General features: G+C 42.9%; 1 protein-coding gene across 3 annotated transcripts in view; it reads left to right on the top strand.

The window, feature by feature from the left end:
* Positions 1–2,984: 2,984 nt before the first annotated feature.
* add3a (adducin 3 (gamma) a) overlaps positions 2,985–10,641 on the top strand; it is a 42,030-nt gene continuing 34,373 nt past the window's right edge. For 2 of the 3 annotated variants that reach the window (XM_037098100.1, XM_037098092.1), the window contains exons 1-2: positions 2,985–3,429; positions 9,474–9,718. In XM_037098100.1, the coding sequence (XP_036953995.1) occupies positions 9,524–9,718 (195 nt within the window). In that variant the 5' untranslated portion in view covers positions 2,985–3,429; positions 9,474–9,523. The remainder of the gene's footprint in view (positions 3,430–9,473; positions 9,719–10,641) is intronic. The other variant, XM_037098110.1, reaches the window with a different exon arrangement.

The raw sequence follows: 10,641 nt of genomic DNA, 5'->3' as shown, positions 1-10,641 counted from the left end.
CAATCATATGTGGGGCAAACACATTATCTCACAAACATCATTCATTCACCCTAATGTCGTACCCTCAAACCAAATTTTCTACATTCATTTTGACGTCTTTCCTGAACATGTGTCACCCTTACTCTTACTTTCACCCCTTACGGCAGAGAAAACATCAAACTCAAACAGCCCTGGATGTCGATATGAGCTGATATCAAGAGGAAATTCAGGTTCAGATTTCACAAACAACGCAGGAGTTAGTATCAAGTTTCATTTTGGCTGGTTCTCAGCGTCAGTGCAGGTCATCAGATGGGTTTGGTTTTGCAGCACGTTGCCATGGTGTGGTTACAGTTTCTGGCAGTCATGAATAAAAACATCACGCCATCTACACCATCAGGAGATGGCTGTCAGATATATTTGTTACCCTAAACCTGCAGATCTTTTTGCATAAACTGAAAGCAATGTTTATGACCGTGATGTACTTTTATAGGACAGTTCAAAGTTAAACATCAATCTTACTATGGCAGACAGTTGTTGATTCTCATACCAACACTGCTTCTTACACTAAGCTGGAAAAGCGAGTATCTTGGATATTGGAGATTTTTGAGTCAACAACAAGTACATAGTTACATAATGGTGAAAGCGAAGCCATGACAATTAAAAAAGCACCACCCGTGACTCGACTGACAGGTTGTTGGCATGTTGCTGGCTGCTGCTGGGATTGTTTGTTTGTCTCCTGCACGTATGACTTTTGAACTGTGATTCTGTGGTGGTTCAGTCTTCTGGAGTTCAGCCTTTTATCGACTGGGTTCAGATTGTGCACTTTGTTTTTAGGTCATGCATCTTTAGTTCCCTGTCCTCACTGTTCATCTTGAAGTGTACACAAAGCCACAAAGTTTTACCCCATATACTGAACTTTGCATACTTAAATGGGTAATTCACCCCAAATAAAAACCAAACAAACCTATTTTATGTATTTATTACGTATATACATATATTACATATTTTTGTTTACCTGTTATGCTATGTACCCATCTAGATTGTTATAGTGTGAGTTGCAGAATTCTGGAGATGTCTGCCTTCTCTCGGATATAGTGAAGCTAGATGCCACTCGTTTGTCGTGCTCAAAGCGCCCAAAAATATGTTTGAAAAGCTCAACAGCAATGTCTCCTTCCAGAACTCACGACCTGGGTACTCAAGACAATCAACAGTCCTTATTGTGAGCACCTTCATGTAAGAAGAATTTTTTTCCTTTTTACCAAACTGCAAAACTTATCACGATGCAGAAGGAAGTGTACGTCTACTCATGGACGAGAGGCTCGAGCAGGATGTGAAAATGTTTTTATTGATTACATTCGGCCACAAAATGAAGCACCACATTACCTCCCTTCCACTGCATTCACATCACAACACCGCTATTGTGTGTTCACCTGCTCACTCAAGTGGTCGCCAGTTTGTTGTACAAGCAACATTGCTAATGCTAGCTGGAAAACTTTAGTGTTGCGAATGCGAGCTAGACAAACGTTACCTTGCCAGCACTAGCTGGATAAAGTTAAGGTTGCTAACACTAGTTAGCCAATGTTAACAGTGCTAATGCTAGCTAACATTAGTTTGTATGCTGGGCACATACTGTAAAACTCAGCCTTTTTTTCAAAAAAATGAAAAATAAAACCATGACTGACTATCATTTTGGACCAGACAATATGTTTTAATTGTTAATTCGCAATCATGATAATGTTTTTTGAGGAAATTAGATACTTTAGTTTTGCACTTTTCTGCAAGTTCTTATTTATAAAAAAGTGATGTCTACTTGTCTACTTAGAAAAGTTGGCAATGTGACCTCAATGCTACCATTTATTTGCAATACGGTTGTTGGGTGTAGTCTGGTTTTTGATAATCTAGAGAAGGCAGACATCTCCATGATCACTCCAAAACTTGCCAACTCACACTGAAACAATTTGGATGGAAAAAAAATAGTATGACAGGTGAGAGGATTGATTTTGGAGTGAACTGTCTCTTTAACAGTCACTTTTCCCCAAGATCTTGTGTGGACAATCGAAAAATCACTGTTACATGTAATTAGAAATTAATTACATGATATTAGTCCGAAAGTTTTGAAGAGATCTGTCTCATGATATACATCATGTCTGGTTGGAACTATTTCTCCGAGTGAGCACAAAGAAAGCTGAAAATGTGCGCTGAGTTTGGGGTTTTGCTTGTGGTTATGAAAGTGTCTGCAGGCAGATATAGAAAAGCATTACTTTGGTCATAAGTTGCAGCTTTGGAATCAATCAGCAGTAAAAAGTATCAACAGGAATGGATGAAAAGAGGCCAGATTTATAATGGAGTTTTGTTTTAGGCCAATCAATGTATCACAAACAGTCATTATGTGGCTTACCCTGACATCTGAGGGCCATTTTACTGGGACGATTTGATTTGAAAATCCTGGGTTTGACGATGTTCTCTGACTTTTGGTATTTGAGTTGCGACAGAACCAGATAACACTGATTCTGATGGGCAGACATGCCTATAAAGGCCATGCAGGGGTGTGTGGCTGCAGTTACGCTGCTGCCAGACGGACTCATAAACACTGACCTTTAGTAGTCGCCCAGAGGGGTGGCGGGGGGAGGAGGGGTGTGAATGAGGGACAGAAAGAGATAGAACGAGAGAGAATGGATTGTGGAATGTGGGAGAGAGAGAGAGCAGAAAGTGAATGGATCAAAGAAAAAAGAGGGACAAGAAAAAAAAGATGACTAGACAGAGAGAGAGAGAGAGAGAGAGAGGGTGAGGGAGGAGGAGGAGAAGGGGTGATTAGTGTGTGTGAGCCTTAGCTCTGATTGGTCTAGCAGCCTGAATCTGTGTGTGTGTGTGCGTGTGTGTGTGTGTGTGTGTGTGTGTGTGTGTGTGTGTGTGTGTGTGTGTGTGTGTGTGCGCTTCTAGCTAGTGGGCGGGGGATTAAGCCCTCATCACGTGGTCCCTTTAGCTTCTTTTCCACACAAACACACACCCTCATTCGCAGAGGGCACACACACAGTATATCCTCTCACACACACACTCGCAGCTGTTGATACTTCTCTCTCTCTGTCTCTCTGATGAACGCCAGGGCAGCCGAGCAGCAGAGCCCGCAGGAATCTGGGAGAATCTGCTGTCTGTTGGCAGCTCCACCACAGAGCATCTGTATGGGAATTCAGGACACACAAGTGAACCGACTGGTTTTCTGATCGCAGCCTGCCTCTCACTTTCTGACGTTCACAGCCCGCTCTTTCTCTCTCTCTCTCTCTCTCTTTCCCCTCTCTCGTCTTTCCCGGCTTCTCTCTGGGACTCGGTATTGGAATTTGAGCGCAGACGGGGAGCGACAGGGAGAAAAATAGAGACATGTGTTTTGCCTCAGCTGCCTACTACTACTGCTGCCTGTTCTCTCCCATTCACTGACCAAGGAGGAAACACAAGGTTGGTTGGGCTTGGCTTATTTGTTTACGTGCTGGTTTCTTGTGTCATTACACGTGATTGGACATTTGGATTTTGTTTCCTCTGGTGTAAGTGTAGATTCTAACCCACGCCTCCCATTAATTTTCTACTAAATATCCAGGCCGCCCTCTCTGTTTGTGTTCCCACCAGCTGCCAAAGTCCAAAGATCACCACCCCCTGAAACAGATTTTGTAGTTTTAGGGGAATTCCGTGTTAGTATGGCTGCTTGGGCACACACACACATACTCCTGCACTATAAACACGCTTGGCAGTAACAGTGCACTGAGTGTGAGCACCAGGGCAGATTAGCTGTGGCCATTATCTCTAATGTGTGCAACAGTAGACGCTCTATGTGAGGAGAGAGTAGTTTAAGGTCACTGCAGCCACGGGGACATCCTTCAGAATACCTTTTTTAATTAATAATTTAAAAGGAGTGGTTGTAAATTGAACACAAATACTTTTTTTGCATGCTGCAACCTGCAAAAAGACTCTGTGTTGAAATAAAGTTGCACAATGAAACCAACACCCCCAAACTACAACCAACCGCTGCCATGTGTCAGTTACAGACAAAAACACTGCGTGCTGGCGCGTCCGTGGTCTCAGAGGACGAGTTTTCTCTGTCTCATAGTAAAGCCGCCGGAGGATCAGTAAGCTGCTGAGCATTTGGCTCACACAAGGTCCTCCAGATTCACTGCTGGATCTGTCATGCAGGCGTGTTTGGACACACCTACTCCTCCGTGTGCGTGTGTGTTCGTGCAGGAGTTGGGTCACTTGTGTGCTCACTGTGACATTTACAGTGTGTGTGGATATAATTAGCCGACGAATGGATTCTTTCCTGGTATTGTTGCCGTCGGGGTTGTAACACAACCCAAAAGGCTGTGTGTCTATTTTTAGGGGTGGCAGCTCGTAGAGACACAAGCAGCCACGCTTTGAAGCTTCCCCCAGGCAAGATAAAGATATGAGGTGTGTGAGTGTGGTGGTGTTTAGTGGGCAACAGCGTTATTTTGGCACTTTTGTTTACAGGGTCAGCTTGACCAAAGTTTTCAAGGACATAACGCCAGTGTAATTTGATTAAGTGAGGGAAAGAATGACAGACGGAAAGCCACCCAGAGACACAGGACCAGACAGAGAGATGGAGCGACGGATACTGTCAGAGGACTACTGAGGCATTATGGATGAGCACTCTGTGTTAGAGATATACAGTGAGCTCCCATAACAGAGACAGAGGAGGGAGCTAATTGTGTCTAATAAAAATCAGTTCTTGGACTGAATTGGAGCACAGTCATGCATCAAAATGACCTCACTGAGGTATTACAAGACATTCAGAGTGCGACGTGTGTTCTCACTTGTTTATAAATGTGCAACAATTGAGCGATTGGAGGAAAATTAATTGATAAATAGTTTGATGGTCAAATTTTGGCTGCAGCTAGCGATTATTTTCATTATTGATAAAGTAGAGTTACGGCCTGGTTGTTTGGTCCAGAAAATGGTGGAAAATAGTTTGATTCCATTTTTCTAAAAGCTATGACATTCAGTTTACTTTCGTATAGTGGCAACAACTCTGATATATATATCATTATTGTGATATGAGACTATGTTGTATCAAAGCATCAAGATGTATATCATGTATCATAGTATAGCGTAAGAATGTGGCATTATTATTTCAAGGCCATACTGCACAGCGCTGCTCTCATAGAGGAGTGAAGGACCAGGAAAATATTCCCATTTGACAGGTCGAAAAATAGAGAATTCAACATGTGACATGAGAACTTTGTAGAAACATTCAAAACACAGCAGTTCTGGCTCAAAGTGGTTCATAAAAACAACACACTTGTCAGTTGTTAGCACAGAAATATGTGGTAGAAAACGATGTTTATGCTAAAATAAAATTAAGGTATTTGTTTTTTGACAGTCATGCTATGTCACTTTGGGCTTCATAAATTGAGTTGAGCATTTTCACTTTCATTTTTTCAAACATCTTAGCAACCAAACAATTAAATGAATAGTTCATAAAATAATTGCCAGACTGACCTTGGCGGCCTGAGTGGAAGGTCGTTTCATTCAGAATTAATTGATTTTTGCAGTCCACTTCTGTTTACATTCCCATTTTGTCCAAAGCAACTTACAGTAATTCATACACTGATGATGCAGGCTGCCATGCAAGGTGCCAACCAGCACCAGGAGCAGTATTTTGGGGTTCAGTATCTTGCCCAAGGACACTTGGACATGCAGACCAGGGGAACTGAACCAGCGGCCTTCTGATAACAGGATGCTGGCTCTTCCCCCGGGCCACAGCCTGTTTAAAACATATTAGAATCCAGTAGAGTAACATGAATCTCTCTCTCTCATGCAGTTCAAGTCTATTGTTATAAAGTTAAGGCCATTCGTCAGCACCATTCACTGTGTAACTACTGGTAACCAAAAACATGTTAAGCACAGCAAGGTTTATAGCACTGATTAGTTTTATAGCACTCTTAAAGTAATTGTTTATAGATGACAGGTCTTTCATGGACGACCTGCCCACTGGCGGTCTGCAGAGCCTCTCAACATGGGTGAGAGAGATGGGGGGGGGTTCAATAAAGGTCACGAGGTGAGAGGTTACGGTCACCTTGCCTCGGGCTGCGGCCGCAGTCTAGCACCCTTCAGTAAACACAGCCTGCCTCGTGTGTCTGCCTCACATTAATGGAGTTTAAATCGATTACAATACAGCACTGTCCTCCAGTGGCATATCTTTAAAGGCCAATCGTGTCTCAAATTTCCCGTTGGTCAGTGAACGCCATCTAAACTTCTTTCATTGTTGTGTCTCATTCAACAAGTGTTCAGACAAATCACGAGAGAGCATCTGCCACGAGGCGTGAAATTTGAGTTAGAAACATGGATGCTGTAATGCGAGGATCAGATTTCATTCTTACTCAGATTAATTGTGCACACTCTCACATGCACCGACAACCACCCACCCTCCCCTCACCCTCCCAACCGTCGATCTCTCTGGATGAGACCAGGCCGAGGGGGGACAATGATCTATTGACAGAGGCCGAGGGGAGGGAGGGTGGAAGCTCAGGCTGGGGACTGTTGGAGTTGTGTGTCTTGTGACAGAGCAGGGATGGTGGGCTGGTGTGTGTGTGTGTGTGTGTGTGTAAAGGGAGGGGAGATGCAGGGTTTCAAGCTCGGAGGGGGGGTGTATCTTTATTTTGGTGAGGCTTCAGCTGTCATGTTGGGCCGCACAGAATTCCATTCATTCAGCAAATTTCAGGCGTGAGCTTCTGCTGTCAATCACAACCTCTTCGATGTGTTTCTGAGCTGTGTAGCTGAATGTTTACACTACACGTCATTCACTGTACTGTACTGTAGCATCTTCAGAGCGTAATACCTTCATTTTTTTATACATGTCAGTACTGCTTCCATCATTCCGGCGATTTTATCCATGGCCTGTCCTGTGCACAACTACGCAATAAGCAGAACAGTGCGGGTGAGCAGGAGGATGAATTCAATATCAGCTTACATAACTCTGCTCTGCACAGCTGCCTTCAATTAAAGAGGATTTTTTTGGGGGGTGGCTTTTATTCGTTTCTGCAGGATAATCACAGCTTTAGTTGTGGGATCAGGTAGAGAACGAGAGGTTTACTGTCTTCCTTACGGATTCTCTGGTTTCACAGATAACGTGGATAATGTGGCATTTTCAAACAAAAACATTGTCCCATTAGAGATGTACGTTTCCTTTTCCCCCCGACTGTTTTTTTTGTTAAAACTATATCTGTGACCTGCCACATTTAGGCAGATCATACGTGGAGGGGTGGTAAAAGAGACTCCAGTTCAGATGTGGAGACTTGAGTTGGTGTTAAACGCATTGAGCTACCGCTGTTGAGGTATGAATGATGGAAAATGACGGTAATCAGTCACACAAAATATTATTGACCCATCTTTTGCGATTCAGCAACTGACCTGACAAAATCCAACCAATACTGACGCTGCTAAATGTCTAAAATGCAAAATAATAAATGACTTGTATTTTGATTAAACACATTAGCTCATACCAGTATTTTGTATACTAGTATGATACTTTTGGGTGGGTTTGAGCCCTTGTCTGGTTGTCGTTTGTTACATTTTGAATCGGTTAAACTCTTCGCAGCAATTAATCATCATCCTGTCCAAAGTGCCTCAGCTTTCTACACTTAGCCATTCACACATGGCCATCAGAAGCAACTTGGGGCTCAGTAGCTTGTCCAAGGACACTTCGATCAGACCCGTATGTGTGATTGTTGCTGCAGGCTATCTTGCACGAAAATTGGCACAATGGCAGTACTGTAAACGCCAGGTCCAAACACAATACATTTCTTCCAAGAACCCCTCTAAAATCACTACACGCCACGGTGCACATCCATCCACTTGAGAGGATTTCTGTTATCTCACTGTTTGTTTGATCTGAGCACGACTCTAATACATACCAAGCTGTGTGTCACTCCGCTAATCTCAAACATCTTTATAAGTGGCATTTGACCCAAGTGAGTAGCTTAGCAGCATGTGCTCACCAAATCACCTCTCCTACCCTCTTGTTTCCCAGCGTACGGAGTTAAGGGCAGAAAAGGGCTAAAAGGGGCCAAAGAGCCAATTCTGGCAGAGTAACCCCCAAATTCTGATCCTCCTGCTGTCAGATGACCACTGAGCTTTTGAAGATGGAAATCAGCAGGGTGTCTTTCTTAAACTCTTTCTCGCTCTCTCTCTGTCTCTGTGTGTCTCTCTCTCTCTCTCATTCCTCTGCTCTTGAAGCCAAGACACCATCTGGTAGAGCTCCCTTAAGCCCCGCCTTTCCCTAATAAACCACCAGCTTATCTTTGGCTACAACAACAGCAGCAGTAGTGTTGCAAGGGATCTTGAAAATGTAGTTTTTGTGTTTTCTCCTCCTCGTGTGACTGCATCTTCTTTATCTCGAACAAGGACGTCTTGTTTTCAATCTCGTGTTTTTCTGCAATTCAGTTTTAAGGACATCAAGGCGGTGGAAAAATGGTGGAAAGTTTGGCCGCTGTCGTAAAAATAAGTGATTGACTGTTGATGTCTTCACTTGTCCTCCAGTGATGATACAGGTTTTTTGTCAGACTGTGGGGGTGTTTTGGTCATTATCCACTGCACTTCATGTGTGTTCTAGCTTTGACTACATTTTGTTTTACTGTCAGATTGCTCTAAAATTGGTCTTTGCATCACCAAGTCAACTCTTTTACACACATACAGTAACAAACATCGCCATGTTTTTCCAAATGTATTTCCTTTTGTCTTCATTGGCTGTGTCCCTTGGCCTGACAACAAGGCACCGAGAGGGTCGGTCACACTTGTTGCTTTTACTGTAACAATTCCTGCGTCCTGTCAAATGCTTGTTGTCATGCCAGCTGACCTGAGAATGAACAGTGGGAGCAAACAGAGCTTCAGTCAAAGGCGCTCCTGTCCTCCTGGAACACTTTGTTGGTTGGTGTGTCAGTGTGACCTGATTCATGCCTACGTGCAGTTGTGACTAATTGTGTTTATGAGGCAAAACTCTGTTGTCCGGATGTTGCAGCAGCTTGTTATTTGCGTCAAAGCGAAGAGATTCACCTCTTGTTATGTCCACCAATAACAGGGCTGTCCTTTATGATGAACATACGCTATAACTAATCATTGACAGTCCATGATGTTGTTGGTCAGTAAATTGAATTTGTGTAATATAGTCATTTTTGCTGACCTGATTGCATTAGGAAGTTATTCTTGTTGTGTGATAGTTCTAACCATGTGAATTTAATTCATTAAAATAGACATTATGAGACTTTTTTTGCATTTTGCCCTTGACAAGCAAATCTTTTCCACATCCTAATGACTGTTACCAACAAACCACATTGTCTTAAGTGCTTCAGTTTGAATCCTCATACAAGCTGTCCTTTGGATACCTTTTTGGTGTTTTGAACTGTAAATCATCACCACAATTATCCTATTTTTCCAGCTTTCATTTCAAATAACATGATTCGTGTTCTAACATATCTACCTCTCTGTCCTTTTCTCAGGTGAGAGTCAGAGCGGCAGCCATAGAGTGAACGAGTGAGGTAAAGCAGGCATGAGTGTGGACAGCCATCAGGGGGTGGTGACAACCCCTCCCCCCCCCAGTGGAGGGACTAAGGAGCGATACTTCGACCGGATCGACGTCAATGATCCGGAGTACATCAGGGCCAGGAACATGTCGCCTGACCTCCGGCAGGACTTTAATGTCCTGGAGCAGAAGAAACGCGTCACACAGATCTTACAGAGCCCCGTAAGTCAATGTTTCATCCAGAATAAGGTTGCAGCAACATTTTAGTTTTGTTATAGATTGATCTACCAATTATTTCACATTGAAGACATTATTTTTTGAATTTTTAAAACATCAAAAATTAGCTTATATGATGAATCAGTCATCAAAATAGTTTGCAGTTTGTTTGTTTTTTTTATTTCAATCAACAGAGTAATAGTTGCAGCTCATACAGTGTAGAACCTCAATGAAACATGATGGTATGGTCATTTTCTTATCGCCTTCAAAGGACTGGCCTAGTGGAGATGTCTCAATCTTGGGTTTCATAATCAAGCTGAAAATGATACTTAAAGAGGGAACATTGTCTAGATTAGAGCAAGACCTGCAATTGACAGCTGATAAACTGCTGAAACTGGTGAAGACGACAGCCAAAGTTTACCCTTGGTGTTACACAAAGCAAACAGGGTGAAAGACATGGGAATGGGTGTTGTGAGCCACGTTAGCTACATATTAACTACACAGAGAGTGCAGGGCCCTATTAGGTGGTATTTTTATCATTTGTAGGCACATTGCATAGGATTTAAGGAGGCCTGAGGAGTGAAGTGCCTCCTCTAGAGTATGTCGATCACCAGTGCAGTGCTTTCCTTCAAGGTCCTTCAGAGCTGACTGGACTTGAGGAGATCAGGCAAGACACCCTCAAAATGAGTTTGATTTAATGGTAGGAGAAAACTTAATTGCAGTTATCTCATGGCATGAAGGTCCGCTTCAAATAAATAAATTAAATAGACTGCCTGTGCACCTTTATCTTTGGCCAAAAAAGATGGCTGTTAGGGTTAGGGTTAGGGATCAAGATTACGGAACTTGCTGCGAGTGAAAGAACTTTTAACCTCGATGACTAATAGTTTGGTTAATCAGTTCCCATTTTTACTTTCTGTCAGTTATTATTC

This window comes from Acanthopagrus latus, chromosome 1, assembly GCF_904848185.1.
Source record: "Acanthopagrus latus isolate v.2019 chromosome 1, fAcaLat1.1, whole genome shotgun sequence".
Classification (NCBI taxonomy): domain Eukaryota; kingdom Metazoa; phylum Chordata; class Actinopteri; order Spariformes; family Sparidae; genus Acanthopagrus; species Acanthopagrus latus.
The sequence above is the reverse complement of the archived record's forward strand: the minus strand, read 5'-3'. Positions and strand labels throughout refer to the sequence as shown.